Consider the following 21,937-nt stretch of genomic DNA (forward strand, 5'->3'; position numbering starts at 1 on the left):
AGTGCAGAAAGATCCATTTTCATGTGATTTTGATGTTATAAACGTTCAAATTTAGTAGCCATTCTCCACGGTCAAAAATATGTGAGCAATAGCTTTACCCGAAAAGATATGTTACACAATATTTATTTTAACATTTACTAGCTGAGTAAGATAATATGCAAGCTTAGTTTAAACTGGTGTGTAACTTACAGACATATATCATATATGTACTTTTGACGAGGTCAATACGCTATATGCAGACCTGTTCAAATTATATTGACCGAGGACGAAATCTGAGTGTCAATATAATCTAACAGGTCCATATATCACCTATTGACTGGCTTCTGCATTTTACATGAAATTCTGATATACTTGCAAATTATTTTTCGTCTGCTGCTGCGCGTTTTGTATGTGTATTATGTGTGACGGTAATGACGTCATAAATTTAAATTTAGCAAGATTTTGTATATTGACCATCAATATATATATATAAATAGAATCTTATCGTCAATAAACAAGGATACGGATACATAAAATAAACTTTAAAACAGATGATCATTATATCCATTGAAAACAGGAGAATGCTACACCATATGTTATATTATAAGATACATGTATATAGTATGAGCACGAGGTTTAGGAATTTTCACAGCAAGTTACATACTAGAAAAAAGATCATCAAAATAGACAAATTCATACAGGAAATGCAGGAACAAAAATTATCATACAATGCAATAATCTTTTAATTTACACAAACGTAGCTGTAATATTAATTGACTTGCTTATGATATTACAGTCTCCTAATCATCATTGAAGAAGACTTCATTGAATACCGGCTATTCTTCCAATGAAACCAAAACATTCCTTCCCTTCTTGTTTTTCCTCCTTCAATATATAACCCATTCAGGTTGGAAAGTGCACATTGTCGATACCACCAAGCGCCCTGGTGATATTTTCCACAATTATTTTTGAAATTGCTGGATGTCCATGGATCATTGTCCCTGTCTTTGGTAGTAAACGCTTGACCATTACTGTAATCAAGGCTATCTCCTGTTATATGTATAAGAACCAGACGTTACAAAAACATTATTTTAACAACTTCAGATCAAACTTTTCCTAGATTAATAATTTGAAATCGCAAAACATAATGGGCTTTTAAATATAAGATTAATAAATATAGTTTATGACATATGTACCATGTGACTGTCGTGAACAAACATACATTATTTATTTACCGAGGGACATTAATTACTAATAAATTATTTAATCCATCGCGTTCCCCTTCGTTTAAGGCGGGTATATGAGAATAAAGATTTTTTTATATGTTATTAGATAAGGTGATATTAATGTTTTAACACATATTTTTCTTTATTTAGCGACCGACAAACATATTTACCACTATAGTGCCTAACAAGATTTTGTGAGGTAGACGAAATTGACTTTAAAACGATCGTATTGACTTTTGATGTCCAGAAATAGGCAGATCGGACATATTTTGACTTTATTTACTTACTTCTTAAGTTTGTGATTAATTGTAATTAACATATTCCAATGAGACTGAAAAATGCTTTTTTTTTGTTATGATAAATAATAATTTTACCTGCCGTAGTCGTGCGTAAAATATATTTGGGCATTTCTCTTAAAAAATGACTTGTTTAATGGAACAAAACGTCTTATTTGTAAACTTTCTCTTTTATCTCCACAATAGGCTTTTAAAAAATAATCTTTCAACTGTGTATTCAGAAAATTTTGTGAAAATAGAAGAAGTGGCAATTCTTACCTTTCATACCTTAACTTTCATTGATAAAAGATAATATTGACTCGTCCAGTGTCCAGTTTGAAGGTCATTTTAGTTACCGTACACATTCATGCACGTTCTAATTAATCAATAGTCATGTATGAAAAGCATAAACAAGTTTGTAGGTAAACTAATAACAACTTAATCCAATCAAATTGCCTACGATTCAATAACAATGACCAGTCCACATCATAAAAATGTATAGGGGTAAACTGGGTAGGGAGAAAATGTCAGATATTTTAAGTTCATTATTTTGCAACAACGAATAAAAATTTGTTATCCAATAGATTTGCTATAATTTCATAAACATGTCATTCTGTATTGGTATAGTTTTTGGATCTTTTATTTGCGTATTTAAGGCTGTAAAAAGTTTGGCCTTCAAAAGTCAACATAATCATTGACTTTATACAGAAAATTCGCCTTTTTAAAACATTGAATGTATCACAAATAATACGCGACATCAAAGTAAAATCATTTCTTAAAACACTGCAAAAAAAATAATTCTGATTAATACAGTGGTATTGTCATAAATTGCGCTGGAGTGAACAGTGGTACAACAAACGTCGAATTCCCTCACACAATGTTATCACACACTATAGAATAAACATAAGTCAAAAGGATATCGATTTACGTATAAATCTATTTGGTTGCCATCTCAATCAATTATTTTAATTTCTGAAATAACTAATGAAATTCAGGTGATACACATATATTACCCATATCATATAAACACATTGATTTAAAATGGCTATCATACATTGCTTTATTGTTGACTCATTTAATTATTGCTTTTTAAATCTTAAAATTTGAGTAACAGCGGGTCGGTTAGATATCTAGTGAATGAGTTAAATAGAAAATTCGCTTGTATTATAGAAAACTCGAGAAAATCAATAATAAAATAATGCCAGTAAATAAACTGATCGAAAGTTGTTTCTTGACATTTCTCCTTCCTGATTGACTTGTTTCAAAATATGTTCAACATGTTTATCGAAAGCATATAAATCTGCGTAATTCGTTCTTCATTTTTTCTTAAAATAATCAAATCCAAAATTCCAAGTCCGTCGTCATACAATCTGCTGTAATGATATTATATTGTCACTTCACTGTTGGTGTATTAGCCAATGTGATAAAATAGTAGGTACAGATGGGTGCGGTCCTAACCTTGACAAAAGTTAACTTAGAGTTAACTTGTTGACTGCTTTTTAAGTTAACTTGAGAATTTTTAAGCAGACCAGCAAGTTAACTTCGTCTACGGTGGACCAGACCTACGGTCCGCTTTTTTATGACTGCTGCAGACCTATCGACGGGTCTGTTCCAGACCAGACCTGTGGACAAGTCTGCTTTTGACCAGTCCTGGGGACAGGACTGCCCCAGACCAGACCTGTGGACAGGTCTGCTCCTGACCAGACCTCTGGACAGGTCTGCTCCTGACCAGACCTGTGGACAGGTCTGCTTTTGACCAGACCTGTGGACAAGTCTGCTATTGACCAGACCTGGGGACATGTCTGCTTATGAAATGTTATCGTTTTTGCGACTTTTCATATCAGACTTGAGCTTTATTAAAATATGTACAAACAAAATTCGCATTGTTCTTCCCAAGAAGGCCTCTGATAGCAAATTTCTTTACTCGCTATACTCTTCTAGACATTATTCATAACAACACAATTCTTTCTTTTTTTTTATTTTATATATTCTTATAAACATTAGTCAATTACATAGAGCTATCATATTTTTTTAATTAGAAGGCGGATAGAAATTAGGGTTATCCAACGCATCGGAACAACATTCGTATATCATGGGATATCAACATCTTTGTCGACGTTACTTCGTTCCCCGTTTTTTACCTGTCCCTTCATAATTTTTACTTTGCGCATTTATACATGCATGGATATTTCATTGTTATTCTACTTGTTTGGATTGGATTTACTATTCTTTTTCCGCAGAATATTCTAACGAAAATTGTACAGTGTCCGGATATGTACGATGTGGTAAAACTACCAACAATCTCGTCAAATTCGTCAGATTTGTCGAGAGATTTGTGCACATGAATGAAATAGTTGTCACTTGACGTTTAACTACAAACAAAATCAATCAACCGACATAACAGATTAACAGTATACTATTACCAGAAGAGAACCTCAAACACATTTTTTATTAAAAAGCACAAATGAATTCAGACATGTCAGTGTTGGTACATGTACTTGGATGATGCGGCCTAATAGTTTCGTTTTACACACCCTAGTGACTGTTCAATATTATGAATACAGAGATGAAACGCTGACATTCTCAATGTATCACTTGACGTTTAACTACAAACAAAATCAATCAACCGACATAACAGATTAACAGTATACTATTACCAGAAGAGAACCTCAAACACATTTTTTATTAAAAAGCACAAATGAATTCAGACATGTCAGTGTTGGTACATGTACTTGGATGATGCGGCCTAATAGTTTCGTTTTACACACCCTAGTGACTGTTCAATATTATGAATACAGAGATGAAGCGCTGACATTCTCAATGTACATGATGTATGCAGAAAAAAAATTGCATTTTAAATTATCAAAACTACTGAAATTTGGATACGTATCAATATTTTGAATAAAAGGAGGACATGCTGGCACCCTAAATTTATGCGAACAAAAATGTGTTGTTCATGTTGTTATTGTATTGCAATATAGCTGTCCATTGTAATATACATTGAATCCTGAAATAACAAATATGGCTGATTTACTATGCAGCTGGTATATAGATTTACAAATTAAAGTGCACATATTGCATATGGTCAGTTTTAGTTGATGCAGTCAAATAATTTTGTTGTACAAGTCAGTATGAGGTATCAAAACTACTGAAATTTTGTTATGTATCAAAATTTTTAATCAAAGGAGGACATGCTGGTACCCTAAATTTATGCGACCAAAAATTTGAAAAAATATGGCTGATTTACTATGCAGGTATATAGATTCATAAATAAAAGTGCACACATGGTCAGTTTTGGTCAACGCGGTCAAATAATTTTGTTGTACAAGTCAGCATGAGGTATCAAAATGTACCTAAATTTTTTTACGCATTAATAATTTGAATAAAAGGAGGACATGCTGGCACCTTAAATTTATGCGAACAAAAATATGTAGTCATGTGTTAAAATGATGCTTTCCTGTAAATTACGTCCTTTCATAGATATACATATAAATAAAGTGCAAATATGGTTGAATTTGATAGGTATTGCAATATATATTCAGTGCCCGTTATCATTGTAACCAAGATCGTTTTTTAATTTATAAATCGCAGATCACAGATAAATTTGTGTTACAAGCAACGTTTTATGCGTACTTTATTTTCAAATATTTGTATTTGTTTATATAACGGAAGTATTAGTTTTACTTTATTTTCGATGTTTATACTACGAAACAAAGATTTTAAAAAATATTTTTAAAAAATCGATGTAGAGCGGTCCTGGTTACAAGTTAACTTAGTGTTGAGCAGACCAGTCAAAAGTTAACTCGGGAACAGGTCTGGTTTCGATCGGATTTGTCAAAGCAAAAGTTAACTTATGTTAACTTTGTGGCAGGACTGGTCTCGAAGTTAACTTATGTTAACTTTATGGCAGGACTGGTTTTGAAGTTAACTTATGTTAACTTTACGGCAGGACTGGTTCGAAGTTAACTTATATCAATAGCGGACCTGTTTCGAAGTTAACTTTTTGGCAGATATAAAAACAGTCCTAGGACCAAGTCCGCTTTTCAAGTTAACTAGATTTTGGTCCTAGGACTGGTCAGAGCAGTCCTAAGTCCGGTCACAGGTTAACTTTGACCAGTCCAAATGACTGGTTATCAAGTTAACTTGCTGTACAGGTTAGGACTGCATCCATCTGTACTGTAAAAACGTACCAAAACAATGTATTTAGACCAGCTATATTTCGGCTTACAACGCGAGAACGTAACACTTATTTCGACGTTTTTTTTTTCTTTCAACACAACTTTGAATAAATTTAACCGTAAAAATTAAATCGATGACCTGATTGTAATTTTACATCAATATGACGGAAATCTATGTATCAACAACGTCTACTTTTTACAAGGAACATCTATTGATGTGATGACTTTTAGACCAATTAAAAAAGAGTTTAGCCAATTTTATGTAGATATAATAAGATGGGGTATTAGTGTCAATGAGACAAATCTCCGTACAAGTCACAATTTATAAAAGTGAAATGTTTTCTATTCAAATGTTCACTTTTTTTTTTAAAGAACTGAATCAGTAATATTTGAATGATTAAAAAAATGAATGAATGCAACTCTGTCGGTCGCATAGCCCTTTTACTGTACCGTGTTCTTGTGGGTTTTTTCTGGCTATTATTTCGGACAGTACTATTGTCGTACACAACTCTATTTTAGAGACTTTAGTAACTACCCAAAAACTAATTACTTCAACATTTATTCAGATGTTCCTTTTTGTTATATGTTAACACATTTTGTTAGGTAAGGTTATGTTGTTATATATTAATAAATTATGGACTTTGCTTAGTTCGTTTCTGTGTGTGTTACATTTTAATGTTGTTTCGTTGTTCTCCTCTTATATTTAATGAGTTTCCATCAGTTTCAGTTTGTTACCCCGATTTAGTGTTTTGTCCATGGATTCATGAGTTTTGAACAGCGGTATACTACTGTTGCCTTTATTTGGACGAGGTCAATAAGTTATATATAGACCTGTAAAGATTAAAATGACCGAGAACGAAGTATTGACTAATTAAAGTCATTTATTCATATATTACATATGTAAATGATGTAGTAGAAAAATGAAAATCAATGTGTGTTTTTTTTTGTGTAGTTTTAAATTTGATTTTGCAAGATTTTTAGCATGCTATTGAACTTTTAAAAAATAAGATTAACTTGTTTTAATTGTAAACAAAAACACAACATTGTTTTTTTTTCTATTTTTAGCAAAAAAAAATTACACAAATCAGTCTTTTTTTTTATTTTCGTACTCTGCCAGAATCGTTATGTGTGACGTCACAGATTTAAAATATTGACCGTCAGTATACGTATAAATAGAAACCGATACATGAAATATTATTTGAAACACGTAATTGTAGTATCAAATGAAAACCGGAGAATGCTCCACGACATGTAATATTATGAAATATTTGATTTTAAATAGGGATACCTATTTTAAGCAAAATTTACAAGGAATTTTGACTTGGTACCCTCGAAATCAATTGTGATATCCCTTTTATTATTTGTGGTCATAATCTAATATTTTTTCATACATGTAAGAATACCATCGCATGAGGTAATCGAATGTTTATGGGACCAATTACAACTAGATGAAGACGTCCTTAATCCCAAATTCTTTTGAAATTGACAATAATTACCAGTATCATAGTATTATAGTTTAAGGGAAGTTGTCTCTAGATTTTCACTCAGATTCAAATTAATTTCTTTTTGGAAAATGGTTTATTTTCAATATTAAATATACATGATGAAAAAAACGCTGTCATCATTTGGCGATGTTCTTCACAAGAATGCTCAAAAACCCAGAATATTGCAAGTCAATGATCACGTTTGTGCTGAATAAAATACCGATTCTTCACATATGAAAAAAGATGGAACTCAATTATAAGATACATTTAATGAAACTTAAGCAACAAGCCATACGTGAAATGAATATAAAACATGAGCCAATTAGACCAGCTAAAATGCAAGCATCACTAGATCAAATGTATTAGTGATGATTACGTTATTAACTGGGTTGTACATAGCTAATCTGTTGGGTTTAGTTATTACTGAAAAAAGAAATTGCTCAGAAAAAAACGAAAAATTGATTCATCTATTATCCAAAGAAAAAGCATTTCGGGTGCAAAACATTTATAAAGTGTCATTTTTAATCTTTTACATATTCTTCAACTCAATCTTAAAAGATATTTTTAACGAATTAAGTTCTCCTGAAATATGCACACAACGGCGTTGAACTTATTAAAGAGTTACGAAAAGTAAAATCATAGTATTTTCTCTCCATTTTGCGAGTTAAAAAATAGTAGAATTTGATGTCAAGGTACAGAATATGCAAGTCGGTAGTCACAAATAGTTTGAATAAAAAATATTACTTGATGGCTGCTTAACTGCCAGTGGTATTAATATAACAAATATAATTAGTATGCCTCACTTAACATTTTCTATATAAAATAAGTACACAATATTTTTACCATTTTTTTTTCAAATTGCAAGCGTTGAATTATTGGACTTCGATGAAACTATTTGACCACAAGCGTCATTGTTTTTCACGGAAAATTTCAATGCAGCTACGAAATTTGAGGATTTTGAAATTACCGCGGGAGTAACGACGTCGCGTTTTATCTATTTTATCTAGGATTGACGTCAGTGCAAAACGTAGCCTTAGCATTTCAAAATATTTATTTTGGTAAACATTATGGTAGGGTTTCTGCTTTTTAATTCAATATGTAGCTAGATAGTTGATTAATCACCGCCATATTCTCTGGTGTCTTTTTCGATATAATAAACACTTACTGGATGGATATTCGTGAAATAGTACGCATTAGAACAATAGTTGCACCTCGAAGACACTAAACTTACAATTCAAGTCATACTCAGTCAATAAGTATACATACTAACAGGCTCTGAACCAGAAAACCATATGGAAACGCAACCAAAGTAAAAAGTCTGAGGAAATGGACTTTTAATAATTGTTGATTAAAAGTGTGACAGTTGATTACAATGATGAGAACTGTCAATGGAAACAGTAAATCGTTTGTTTTCAATATTCACGATCGCTTAATTTTAACACAAATAATCTTAAGTTGAGTTTTCAAATTCCAAAAAATGATTAATTTTGGCCTAATGACTACTCAGTCTTGTGTTTGAATTTTATTATGAAACACCATACATGCTTGACTTCCGATTTCAAGCAAAAAGACAGATATGATATCGCCTAAGTTAAAAAAAAAAAAAGCTTATCTCATGATATTATTAAAATGAACTTTTGCAATAGGCGTGCTAGAATGGTATATGAAACTTAAGATATCCCTATTATTATTAACCTAATTGCACTTGTTTCTAAAATATTTCACTGAATAGAATATCACGTTCTTCATGGAAAGTAATTTGTCAGAACGTCATACTTGACTTAAGGTAGTAAATTTCCACGACTCAGTATTTATAGAGTAAAATTCTGATTTACAACAAATCATTGATTTGAGTTTACTTCAATAAACTTATTGTTTGGTTTAATCAACTTGCGTTCAATGAATTTTCAAGCAACGTTTTGGGCATGTTTTGTATTTTTAGGATTGGTGAGATTTTCTATATATGAGATTGAGCTTTCTTAAAGGATTGATTTTTAAATGTTGTGTTGCATTGTAAACATTTAATCAATAAATTGAAGGTTTATATATCATTTTAACATATTTTATCGCAGAGTTAAAACTGAATGTTTGTTTGAGTCAGAGATATACTTTGGAATAAGTCCAAATCAATCCAAGATAAGTGCTTTCGCGGTTTATTTTTAACAAAAAGGGTAAAACAGTTTTAAAAGTTTCATGTGGACTGCAGCTGGTTATCAACCACATGCCTTTAGATAGTAAAATTGTTGTAAGAAATCGTCCTTTCTGGCCCTTTCAGATTAAAATTTACAGTTTAAAGAAACAATTGGAATCAATAAAATTAGTAAGATCAAATTCACAGGACTTGCAAGTTCCTGATGCTTTGTAGCGATACACGTAATATTAATCATACTACAGCAAAACAAAATAGCAGCTGGAGGTTAACAACTGAAAACCTTAATACAAAATCCGATAAATATGAAAGTAGCAACTTGCACTTGTCTGCATCAGTAACAAAGTACTCCGTCATTATAACTTTTCCAAATGTACCTCAACATAGTGAAACAAGATCGATACCTGGTCTAAACGTGCATTGTTGCAGGCAAATGATAGTAGTAACATATTATCAACCTTCTTACGAGATTCCAATAAAATTTCATCAACCGACATTAGTTTAAATAATTAATAAAACTGTCGTTAATGCTTTTCCAAGTATACCTTAACATACTGAACAAAACCAATACAAGATATTGCTCTGCGTTACTGCAAAAAAAAAATTGAGGAAGTAAGTTATCCAGCTGCAGTCCCAATAAAAATTATTCTCTTTCATTTAAACCAAGAATACTTTGACAAATTACCAGAGTTATAGAATTTCTAAAAGAGGGACGAAAGATACCAGAGGGACAGTCAAACTCATAAATCGAAAATAAACTGACAACGCCTGTCTAAAAATGAAAAAGACAAACGGACAAACAATAGAACACATGACACAACAGAGTGAACTAAAGAATAAGCAACACGAACCCCACCAAAAACTAGGGGTGATCTCAGGTGGCCCGGAAGGGTAAGCAGATCCTGCTCCACATGTTGAACCCGTCGTGTTGCTTATGTTATAACAAATCCGGTAAATAGTCTACTTCGGTACGTCACATTCATGAAAGGAAATGGTATTGTTGTAACGACGTAAGGAACATATCCGATATCATTTGTGAAACGGTTATTCCATAACGGTCAATCAACTCGTGATGGCGTCCGTAAAATTTACGAAGGGATGATTTCAACTTCACCATTTAAAACTCTTAGTTTAATAGCTTCCTTGTGAGCAACAACCCTCTATCAAGAAAATCATGATAGGAAATACAAGCACGGGAATATCGTATCAATTGGGAGATATATTCCCCTTATGCAAGTATGCTGGAATGTTGCTACTTAGAAATGGCAAGTTCTCAATTGGAAAGCTGAAATCATCTCTTTTGTCGTAAAGTTTTGTTTTAAACCAACCCTCATTGTCAATTTCTAGATTTAAGTCCAGATATGAGGACGACTCAACTGTATCTGTTGTATCCTTTTTCTCTAGTTCGATGGGATTGATGCGTTCAACATAGTCACCAAATTTTGAATTATTTAGTGAAAGAACGTCATCTATATAGCGGAAAGTAGAGTATAAGGATATTGCTAACTTCTTGGATTCATTCATGACATATTGGACATTCTAAGTAAATACAAACTGAATGAATTTCTTATTACCTACATTAGTGATTGCAACTTTCCTGAAAAGCTTCAATGGAAACGTATTGTTGTGAATGAAGTTGAATCAAAACATGATAATGACTGGCTAATTCGCATTAATTCGGACAATGACTTCAAGAGGTTCAAATATATACATTAATCCATATCTGTAGCTCATGTATGGAAATTCCCGACGAACAACTTCGAAATTCGCACTGCACTGTTTATCGGAAAACTTATATATACCGCTCCAAACCACGATTCCAAATCTTGTGAAATTTGCGACCGTCTATTCACTGACGTTTTTGTACATGCATTCTTTGGCTGTACGTGCACATCAAATATGTACAGTACTTGGGCTAGACTTGATAATAGAAAACTTTTCTCTCGATCTCTATGTTGAACTCAGTGAATGTAGTGATGAATCGTTATTCATAATTTGTCTAGGAAAAGACCCTTCAACTGCGCTCAGTGACTCCGACTTAGATTCATTTAAGCGACATTGCTACGTCCATGTAATAAAATCTGCATCCGAATACAATCAGCAATTGAACTATATAGTATAGTGTTAGCACATGTAATATCAACAGCTCGCAACATAAACTCTTTTACAGTAAGGCTTGCAATATATATTAACATTTTCATTTATATGTAAATACTACGCATTGTTCATAACTTTATTATTCTATTTTCTGTTATTAATGTATTAATGTATTGTTCATGATAATTTAATGCATGTAATCTCTATAAAGAGGAAATAAAGATATGAATGAATGAATAAAAAAATCAAGCATCTTGATAATGTCAGTTTTAAAGAATTTTTTGTTTGAATCAGGGTGATCCTTTACAAAGTAGGATGTATCCCTCCCTAAGACAAGATACTTGTATCTACGTTGGCCATCCTTTTTTTTATGAATCAAAGCAATACCAACTCTTTCAATTTGTCTTTTTAGTTTTGAATGTGGAATACTTGTGTAAAGTTGTAAAGTGTAGAAAAGTCAAATGTTTTAATACTATTGCAAGATAAAAGTGAGTTAGATTGTATGTACTCTAAAAGATCTTTGGAATTTTTAAGTATCCACATCTGATTCACGCCACCTCTAGAATAAGCAGTTTCACAATTACTTTGAAGCCCGTCTTTGATTGCTGATAAAATAGATGTTAATAATTTTGAAATAGGTTTCGTGGAGCACTTGGAAGACCCAGCAATATACCGTTGTTTGTAAGGACACTTATGTAGTTTAGGTATCCAATACAGTGATGGAAGATCCAGTTCTTCAACATTGGTTGAAATTCCAAAGGAACATAGAACAGACCTATAACTATCCAGTATTTCCTCTTTGGTAAGTGTCGTGAGGGTATATGTTGAGTTTCCAAGTGAATTGTCAATACCTAATTCGTTTATCAAGCAGTTAATGTAATGAGTTTTACACACAAAAACGATGTTGTTTGGGGCTTTATCTGCGGGGACAACAACATATTTGTCATGGAGGTAAGATAAGTGTTTTGCAACATTTTGGTCTTTAAAGACTGACGTAGCATGGGCATTGATAGACCCATTCAGTTTCTTAATTCTGATTTGTATCAACGACCTCACCGCCTTGATCCATTCGGAAAGAGTGTTTACGTCTTCCCTCTCGCGCTTAGCCCATTGCCTGGCATAATCCTCGACTGAATCCATCAAAATTTTAAGGTTGTATTTCCAATTGATGGATTTAGGCTCACGATATTTCGGACCTTTCGATAACACATTTCGCAGAGAAGTGTTATTTACAATATCGAGGTCAACGATAATAACGTGCCAAGCCAGATTATATGTGAATTGGGAACTAGCACAAGTGCAATCGGGAGGTTTAGACTTGAAGTCGTCAATATTGAGATCATGCAAAACGTGTTTGTAATTGAAAAATCTAACTATCGACACATAGGAAGTAGATTCGGGGCGGTTGTAAACATTTATACGATACAACCTTGAAAACTTAAATCATCAATCGTCAGAACAAACATAAAATCAACTATATCCATAGATGTCAAGAAAACAATTCCGTCTACAATGAGAAGTGTAAAATATCAACATATCATCAAACAAGAAATTGATGAACGGCAGATGGTAATATTACTAACAACTCAAGAATCAGTCCAAATATAAACCTATTCCTATCCATGGAAGCCAGGAAAAGTTTAACAGAAAGTTTCTGTGTAAAAGCAGACCGTACCTTGACCGATAATAGTTTACTTTTATAATTGTGACTTGGATAGAGAGTTATCTCATTGGCACTCATACCACATCTTTCTATATCTATTGTATAATTTCAAACTATCGACAAACAGAACGTTGCTGTATGGCACGTATGTACAATTCATTACACGCAACAAAATAAAATTATAAACATCAAGCAACAGACCAAATATGAAATCATTCCATTTTTCTGGAGAACCTTCCCTGTGAATTTATGTTTAAAATCTAATAAACATTTGTCCACTCAAGCTGTTCTACCCTAGAACATCTCAGTATTTGAATAAACAGGACATTCGCACTTACAGCAATGTCCTGATTTATTATTAAAAATCACTGGCAAAACCTGAACTTAGTTACCAAAAAGGCATTATTTGTCTGAATGTTTCTTATTTAACATGCTCATGGTGAGGCCAGATTGGTAGTATGAAATCATTTATTATGTTCATAAAGTAAAAAGTCTAATATTAGTAATAGATCACTAATCGCTGCAATAAAAATTTAAGATTAATTTCTATTTCAGCGAGTAATAATTTACGAAACTCCAGTAGTAATCTTGATGGGATTGACCACTTTCTAAAATATTATTTTACGCCTGCATAGTATATTTTACATAAGTTAATGCACTTGATACGCAAAGAAATGTCAAACACAATGCATAATACTCTTGAATCAGAAACTTTAAACCGTAAATGAATTCTCTGCCATAAGTTATCTTTGTGGTTTCCTTTTTGTATATTTCCATATCAAGATTTATAGTTAGTTTTGTATGGTGTGTAATGTGGTCTATTATTTGTCTGTTTTTTTCTTTTTTAGCCATTTTTTTTTTCTGTTTATATAGATTATAACTCACCAGCATTCCCACTGTAGCCAGCAACAGTTAGTTTATAGTTAGTCACCGCATCACCAACAGCGAACGTTGAATATTTTGCGTAAGCCCTGTTACCATCAAAGTGTGACATATCTACTCTTAATTCGCTTTTTCCAGCTGCAGTCAATGTATGTATCCGTTGGTTACCTAATAAGATTTCCAGATAAGATTAATAAATTTTCTCGAAACATATTTAATGTATTACATGAAGTAAATTACTTGCCTTATTTTAGTATAGAGATAAGCATTTGTTTGCATGTTATTTGAATCAGATTGTTAGTTAAATAAATGCTTTGGATATTGCGTTATCAGATATTCAACAGTGCGTTATTGTCTTACCCACGACGAAAGCATTAAAGAACTAGCTATCCTACATGCTGTTGTCTGCGTCAGCGTTGTCATAATTTAAGTTGAGTCTTTGATGGAAACATTTAAGACGTCAACAACGTTCTGTTTTACGGAACTTTAACATAAGCTTATTACCCATTTCGATTATCTGAAACTCGCTGATTAAAATACTTGTTTTCACTAACATTAAGAAACAGTGATGGATCAAATTTCTCTCCGGCCATATTTGTCTTCAGTTATTATTTCGTAGTCTAAAACCAGTAAAGAACTTGGTAATTTGTCTTTTTATCTGTTTGTTAAACAAGATGCAGAAAAAGAACACAAACTCGGATAACTTTTGAATGTTCGACTCGCATTTGTTAATATTGAAATTGATCATTATTGCAATCGTCATCTACGATAGCCAAGGCTTACGATCCATCCCCTCTCCATCTTTGGCAAATTAAGCCAACATTTGTGATAACAATGTTGCGTCATCTATCGGTTGATTAAAGTCACGTCAATTCCGAAACGAAAATATACGGTGACATTTCAACATTGGTGCAAGAATCATACAAAGGAACTTCTATTAGTTGATTAAGAACATTTAAATTGTCACTAAATATCGTTGTATGTTTTGTGGTGTAAAGACTTGTTGCACAATCTGCACATGTCAATTTTTTACCTACATTTTCTACATTAACACGTGTTTATGTTGTATGTGCTCTTTGATTGTATGCAGCTAGATACGACTGCAACCAATGCAAATCATTATCTTGTGTCTCCGAAGTTCTCTCTTTATCAGCAAAGTGTAAAGAGGAGAGAATTGTATCGTAACCCTTGGCTAGCGAAGATGTACAATAGTAATCGAACGATGTTTTATTACATTAACCATGTCAATAAATGCTTTATAACATATTATTGATTATTCATATGAATTATCTGTATCAAAAATTGTTGGCATTAATATGCTTGTAAATATTTACTCATAAATTAACAAATATTTATAAATATGTACTAAACTAATCATTGATATAAATGAAAAGGGAATACTAGCATAATAAATTTTTAAACGAATTCTTTTTTACTTGATTTAGTCAAATAAGCTAAATGTTCTAATATCTCTTTTTTTTACGTCCATAAAGCATTGATCGTAACTGAACAGATTAATTATTTTATATCAATCCATTCGTTTCTACGTGAGACTGCTTTCTTTATTTTGAAAACCAATTATAGTAAGTCATACTTAGTATTTACAAATTTTAAACATATCTACCTAACCAAAACTCCGCCTCTAAATCTCCAAATCCAATTTTATAAGCTTCCCATCCTCTGTAAAAATCTGTCTGTCCGTTTAATCTTCTCTGAAACACCTGAAATAATAAATTGTTTTAATCTATCAATTGAATAATCAATACAATTTGTGTCTTTCGATTCAAGTTTTTTTTAGTATGAATTCAATACAGGAATACCATGTCATAGTGCTATCTTCCAGCATATTCTGGATACATATACAGGCTTCTTTCAAAAATTATGAGTAAAAATGATGCAATCTTTGCGAATAGGTTATCATAGATATATAGATAATCTTCATAACCCTGTACAGCAACATGTGTACTTTAATATGATTACATAACTTTAAGTTCATTTTATACAAATGTTATAAGCAACATTATTCTGGTATATTTTTTCAAGTTTATTTGTAGCATCTGTTTTTGCAAGATGCAAGTCAGTTTTGAATATTCACCATATCTCTGAGCCATACAAAATGATAGAATTATAGGCATGGTTTAACAGAAGTAAATTTGTTTTAGTACTAGCAGATGAGCCAGACAAATATCTATTAAGTTCATTTGAAGCTTTTAAAGATTTATGCAATATATCTCTTTTGCATAATTGAACATGCCACTTGACTAGAATATAACTCCAAGGTATTTATATTTGAAAACAGTTTAAATTCATTCATTCTTAAAATAGAATGGTTCTTTTATGTGACGTCCACTTTTATCAAAAATTAAAACTTTATTTTTTTTTTAAGATAACATTTGAGCACCAGGTATCACAATATGATTCCAATGCATTTAAGCCCTTTTGAAGGCACTCAGCGGAATTTTACAATACAATGACATATCTGCATTCATAAGAAAGTCCGACTAGAGCAGAGTTTTTAACTATCAGGACAATTGTCAGACAGGTTTAAAGCAGACAAAATTGGCCGCTGTCCATGCAAAGCATGATAAGTTGCACATTATATATAGGCATTTTAATCATATATGATATAAAAAAAAATACCGATATTAAACGTTTCCGAATGTAATTTAAAAAAACAAATCGAAGATAACAAACATTACGCACTGACAAATTTGCTCTTTTCCGTTAGCTCTACATAGTCAATGCAAATTTATTTCATCCTAAGTTAAGGAAAACAACTAATGTAAGTGCATTGTTAATGATAGGTCAGTAACGGATTTGAAAAGTAGACTTTGCGCTAGGGGTGACGAAATCGACTTTGAAGCCGTCATATTCTTATTAAGTATTTTATCACAAATCAATTCTCGCTTTTTATCTTAGATTCAACATATGCAAATGCCATGTTTAACTACGACATGCCTTGAATCAAGGCTAAATTGAACTATGAATAGGTATAAAAACTGCATGACCAATGACTCAAACCGGGGTCATCTTTCATATTATTCAATTATATCAAACTCATATATTCTCATTGACACTGAATGTATAACACCAAGGTATCATCATCATTTAACTTAATATATATTTGGTATTAAATTGAATGAACTCTCAATAAAATTAATTACCGTCCATCCGCCATTGTCAGTTTCAAAGTCACAATAGACATCAAATCCTGGTTCTAAAGGATCAGGATATATCTTATAAACTCCGTTTCCTTTATGCAATTTGACATCTTTGCAATCAATTGGGCGTTGATTAGGCTTTTCTGTTTTTTCTGGGAATAAAAGCAATAATTTCATTAAAGTTGTTTTTTCCATTTTCGAAAAATATCAACTATCTACATGCATCACAGTTCATATTGATAAAAAAAATGTGTATATACAAATGTTAAGTGTTAAAATTGTCATTACGGTCAATATTGTCGCGAAACGATCGTACCCTTCAGAAATGTTTAACAAGAACAATCTCGGGTATCAGAGTTCGGAATATCAAAGACACTTACAATATCTAGAAATTTTGGTAATTAATCTGAATGTAATTCAAGAAATTATCATTAACCAAGTCTATTTATAACACATTTATTATCAAACCTATACTTATATGTTTTAGAGGACACAACTATTTATATGAAGTTTAAAAACATAATAAATAATTTTTACATTTGTATTATGCACACATGCTTCTTTATCGTAGGTAGTAAAATTAACCAAGTCATGATAATACATTTCGTAACAACCCTATACTTATGTTTAGAGGACAAACCTATTTTTATCTTATGTTATCAGCTGACGTTAAGTTGAAAAATTAAAGCTGTTCATTACAACACAACTCATTACACATTACAGTTTCATAAACCAGAGTGTACATAGTAAATATGATTACTTTTGTATTACGACATGTTTCTATTTCATTATGCAATTTCTTTGTGCCTTTAATATGTCTAAAAGTAGTAGATCGTTATTATTTCATTGCAATCAGAATATATTTTTATAACTTTAAATTTATGGTTTCTTAAAACAAACTGTTTGTATTAACCTCGAAATTTCTTTTCATGATTCAGTCACATTTTTCTTCATCTTCCAATGTGATTAAAAACATTCCATTAATATTCCAACTGCAAAATCCCTAATTTACTTTAATTTGTTGGTTTTGCTTTCTATTTTTATTTTCATACATATATAATTTGTGTGTTTCTTTTCGATGTAACGTTACGATCCGGCTTGGAAAGCCTAATATTGAAAATAATCTTGAAAATACCTCAATGTAACTGATTTATGGTTATACGTTGATTATAAAAAAGGATAAGACATTGAAAGTGAAAATTAGACAAACATGTTTAAGTAGTTAAAAATTTACATATACATGTATTTGCAAACACAAAGTTTGTCATGCATATTCTTTGTTCTAATCAATGTTTCCAATTTACATGAATTTTCCATTGGCTGTCCATATTGCTTTCCTATCCATAGTAACACTATCTATCTATATTATATTAAAGTGATAATTTGTTATCAATTAAAAAAATGCATGAATATTTTTTCAATGTAAATTTAGCAAGCTAAAACCATCAATCATCTGAATGCTTAATGTACAGTTTGATAGGCAATTTATGAGACATGTTTAGGGTTCAGTTAATTAATATCCAAAGATGCAGAAATAACATGTGACAATTCTGCACGGTAGTTTTTCTATTCTTATATTAATTTACTTTCTTCATTTTGAAATTATCATTATGAATTAAATATAGATGGGCAATTGTCGGTCATACACACATACATACCAACATTTACACCGCATAGAATTTATGGAACTGTCATGATAATTAAAGAAATTTTGCATTTCCAAATGATTTGTTTTCTGTGCGTTCTGCACCTATTTGTTTTCTTTAACCGAACATATCGAGAGAAAAAAACTTGCATAGGCGACTTTAAATTTTGTATCCAATATTCTCCCCTAATCCTATAATTAGAATTAATCCTATAATTAGAATTAATTATAAATTTCTCAAAATTTTAATCATATACTGACATGATGCACCTCATATAATGTTTACAGATTAAAATTATTGTAATTATGATCATTCACATCATATTATATTTATTTGATGAAATATTTATTTGTTTTATAATAATTTCTTTGATTTTGCATTGGACGAACTGTGGGAATATCACTTATAACTAAAAATATAATTGTGTCCGAGGATTGGTACGGGTATACTTGTGAGTGATTGGTGTATGTGAATAAATTGTGACCTTTAATCGACACAACATATATCGATAAAATGCGTAAAGAGAAACATCTTGAAAATGGATGTACATGTCTTACCGTTTTCTTCTGCTTTCTTGCAGACCGTTTCATTAATGTTATCAGTTAACTGATCTGTCAAGTTCCTTTCAAAATTAGCAATTTGTGATTTCAAATTAACTTCCAGATCTTTTATTTTTGTATCGAGTGAGTCACTTATAAATTGCATAGATTGCACAGTATCCTCTATATTTTTCATTTTTGCTTCAATATCATCATTAAGAAACTGCTTAGATTTAACCGTGTCTTCTATATTTTTCATTCTTACTTCAATTGCATCACTCACAAACTGCTTAGATTTCACAGTCTCCTCTATATTTCTCATTCTAACTTCCAGTGCATCACTTACAAGTTTCTTAGATTTTACTGTTTCTTCTATGCTTTTAATTTTTGCTTCAATTGCATGACTAACAAATTTCTTAATACGTTCGTCTGCTTTTGACATGTCAAGAGTGGCCACTAAAGGAGCATTTTGATTGTCAAGTAACCGAACCTCTACGTCCTCACTAGAGTTTGATGTAGTCGTTGATGCTAGCACAAACAATAAGAATCCATGTATCCAAATTTTAAACATTGTTACTTCTCCTCCGTGAAGTTACAAGTGTCACATGTGAGTTATCCTAGCATTGAAATATCTACTTCTTATAATTATGTTTATTCTAAAATCTCACGTTTTGTAAGTATGTCAAGTACTTTGTTTTTTTTCATAGATAACTACAACCAGCTGTTTTTTTTGTAATATAATGTTTACTTTTCCAGCGATAGGTGCTTGTGATATGCTTGTACTTTATGTTTTTTTCTTACTTGTGTCGGAAGAATAAAGTATTTATTAAAGGTTTTAGTAAAGTATCTTTCTTTTACCTTCAATAATATTTATAATTTAATAATATTTGTATTCCTTTTACGACAAAATGCTTGATGATGAATAAAAAGGATGAAAGGTATACGTAAACGAGGAAGCAACCTAACGACAAAAATAATCAAAAGAAATTATGTCACAGCCTATATGTCATCTGAGGTTATATGTATATGTCATCAGTTCTTGCCATCCTTCAACACAAAGACATAGAAATTTCAGTTAGCATAATTTGGCTTTACTTTAATCTCTTTTTTTAAAAGCACATACATATCTTAATATTAACACAATATGGATTTTTAAATATATTAGTCAAGATCATCAACTTAAATAGATGTATTGTCTAAATGCAAAATGTGTACCGTTAAAGTTATGAAGAGTCATGTTCCAAAAAAGAATTGAGTAACAAACATTTATTTGGAAATAATTGAGCAATTTGCTTAAATGTTCTCTGACAGAGTGGAATTTTTTCTTTTCAAAAAATGTGTGAGTCAGTGACCGATTTTTTGTCAAATTTGTTGCCCATTTTATCAAAATGAGAATTTATCAATTTATTAATGTGTCTCTATTCATTTCAAATTCACTTCTTGTTCTCTCTTTATCGCATTAAGCTCATCACTTAAAAACTACTTAGATTGCACAGTATCTTCTATATTTTCAAATTTGTTTTGATTGCATCATTAGCATAAAGATTTTCTTATTATTTCTAATTTTTTCATTTGTATTTCAATTCTATCACTTATAAACTCCTGTTCATTTTACCTTGTCTGATGATGTAATCTATATCTGTGTTTATATTGTGATGTTTCCAAAAAATAATGACAAAATTGCCAAGAAATTTTGAAATTTTTAAAACGAGTGCATTTATATAAAAAAAAAGAAAGAAAGGGAGAAAAGGTATTGTCACGAAAAATGTACTCTAGATATGTTGAAAACACAATAATATTTCTTTTTAGTTATTTGTTATATTTGTCAAATATCATAATTGACTTTAATAAAGGTTTATGTATATTACACATATTTCTATAGCTTAGATTTCATAAAGTTGACAAAATTCATAATTGACGTTTCCTAAAAACCAGGTTCAACCCACCGTTTTTTTCTTAAAATGTCCTGTACCAAGTCATGAACATGGCAATCGTTATATTATAGTTCGTGTCTGTGCGTGTTACATTTTAATGTTGTTTTTCTGTCGTACGTCTCCTCTTTTATTTGATGTGTTTCCCTCAGGTTTAGTTTGTACATTGTAACCCTGATTTGTTTTTTTCTCAATCGATTTATGAATTTCGAACAGCGGAATACCACTGTTGCCTTTATTCCTTCCAGTCTTATACTGTGATTTCTGAACATTTATAGATGTGATATCACGGCCAATTTGAAAAATAGCTATCTGAAATCAAATGACGAAAATGGAAACAACTATACCATACGGTCTTAAACAAGTAAAACCAATACAGTGTGAAAAGTGTCATATTACCCCGGCATGCCAAAAATGAAACAATTAATAAGAAAATTTTATGCTTAAAACAATAACTGAAAATCAACTATAGCAAACAACAACAAAGACAACCACTGAACATTAGACTCCCGATGTTGTACGATTATTCCAAAGATCCAGGTTTTAATCGGTGTAATTGTGATGTCAAAATGACCCCCGGGTAATTCACATTGATGTATTACGTACTGTTTCTAGAAATGGATACCACACAGACAAAGAACTACACTCAACATCTGTACATCAGCATAATTCCAGAATTGCATGGACATTATTGGTGTAAACCACACATGTCCCATAAAACAAATGT

The 21,937-nt window shown here is 31.4% G+C and overlaps 1 protein-coding gene across 1 annotated transcript; it reads right to left on the reverse strand.

Annotated features, from left to right (window-relative positions):
- Window positions 1-704: 704 nt before the first annotated feature.
- LOC143075389 (microfibril-associated glycoprotein 4-like) lies at window positions 705-19,942 on the reverse strand. The gene is made up of 5 exons (XM_076250781.1): window positions 19,298-19,942; window positions 17,098-17,246; window positions 15,558-15,654; window positions 13,937-14,101; window positions 705-1,029 (listed from the first exon to the last, which is right to left on the reverse strand). Exons 1-5 carry the CDS (start codon window positions 19,848-19,850, stop codon window positions 770-772), a joined length of 1,224 nt encoding a protein of 407 aa, XP_076106896.1. The 5' UTR covers window positions 19,851-19,942; the 3' UTR covers window positions 705-769.
- Window positions 19,943-21,937: the final 1,995 nt, after the last annotated feature.

Source organism: Mytilus galloprovincialis, chromosome 5, assembly GCF_965363235.1.
Source record: "Mytilus galloprovincialis chromosome 5, xbMytGall1.hap1.1, whole genome shotgun sequence".
Lineage (NCBI taxonomy): Eukaryota > Metazoa > Mollusca > Bivalvia > Mytilida > Mytilidae > Mytilus > Mytilus galloprovincialis.

What these genes read in the sequence shown, in the direction of transcription:
- LOC143075389 (XM_076250781.1), bottom strand. Translation starts at nt 19,850, where the DNA reads ATGTTTAAAATTTGGATACATGGATTCTTATTGTTTGTGCTAGCATCA. An exon ending in CTGACAATGGCGGATGGACG is followed by an intron (nt 15,655 to 17,097) that starts GTAATTAATTTT and finishes TTATTATTTCAG; the next exon opens with GTGTTTCAGAGAAGATTAAA. An exon ending in AGAGGCGGAGTTTTGGTTAG is followed by an intron (nt 14,102 to 15,557) that starts GTAGATATGTTT and finishes AAATCTTATTAG; the next exon opens with GTAACCAACGGATACATACA.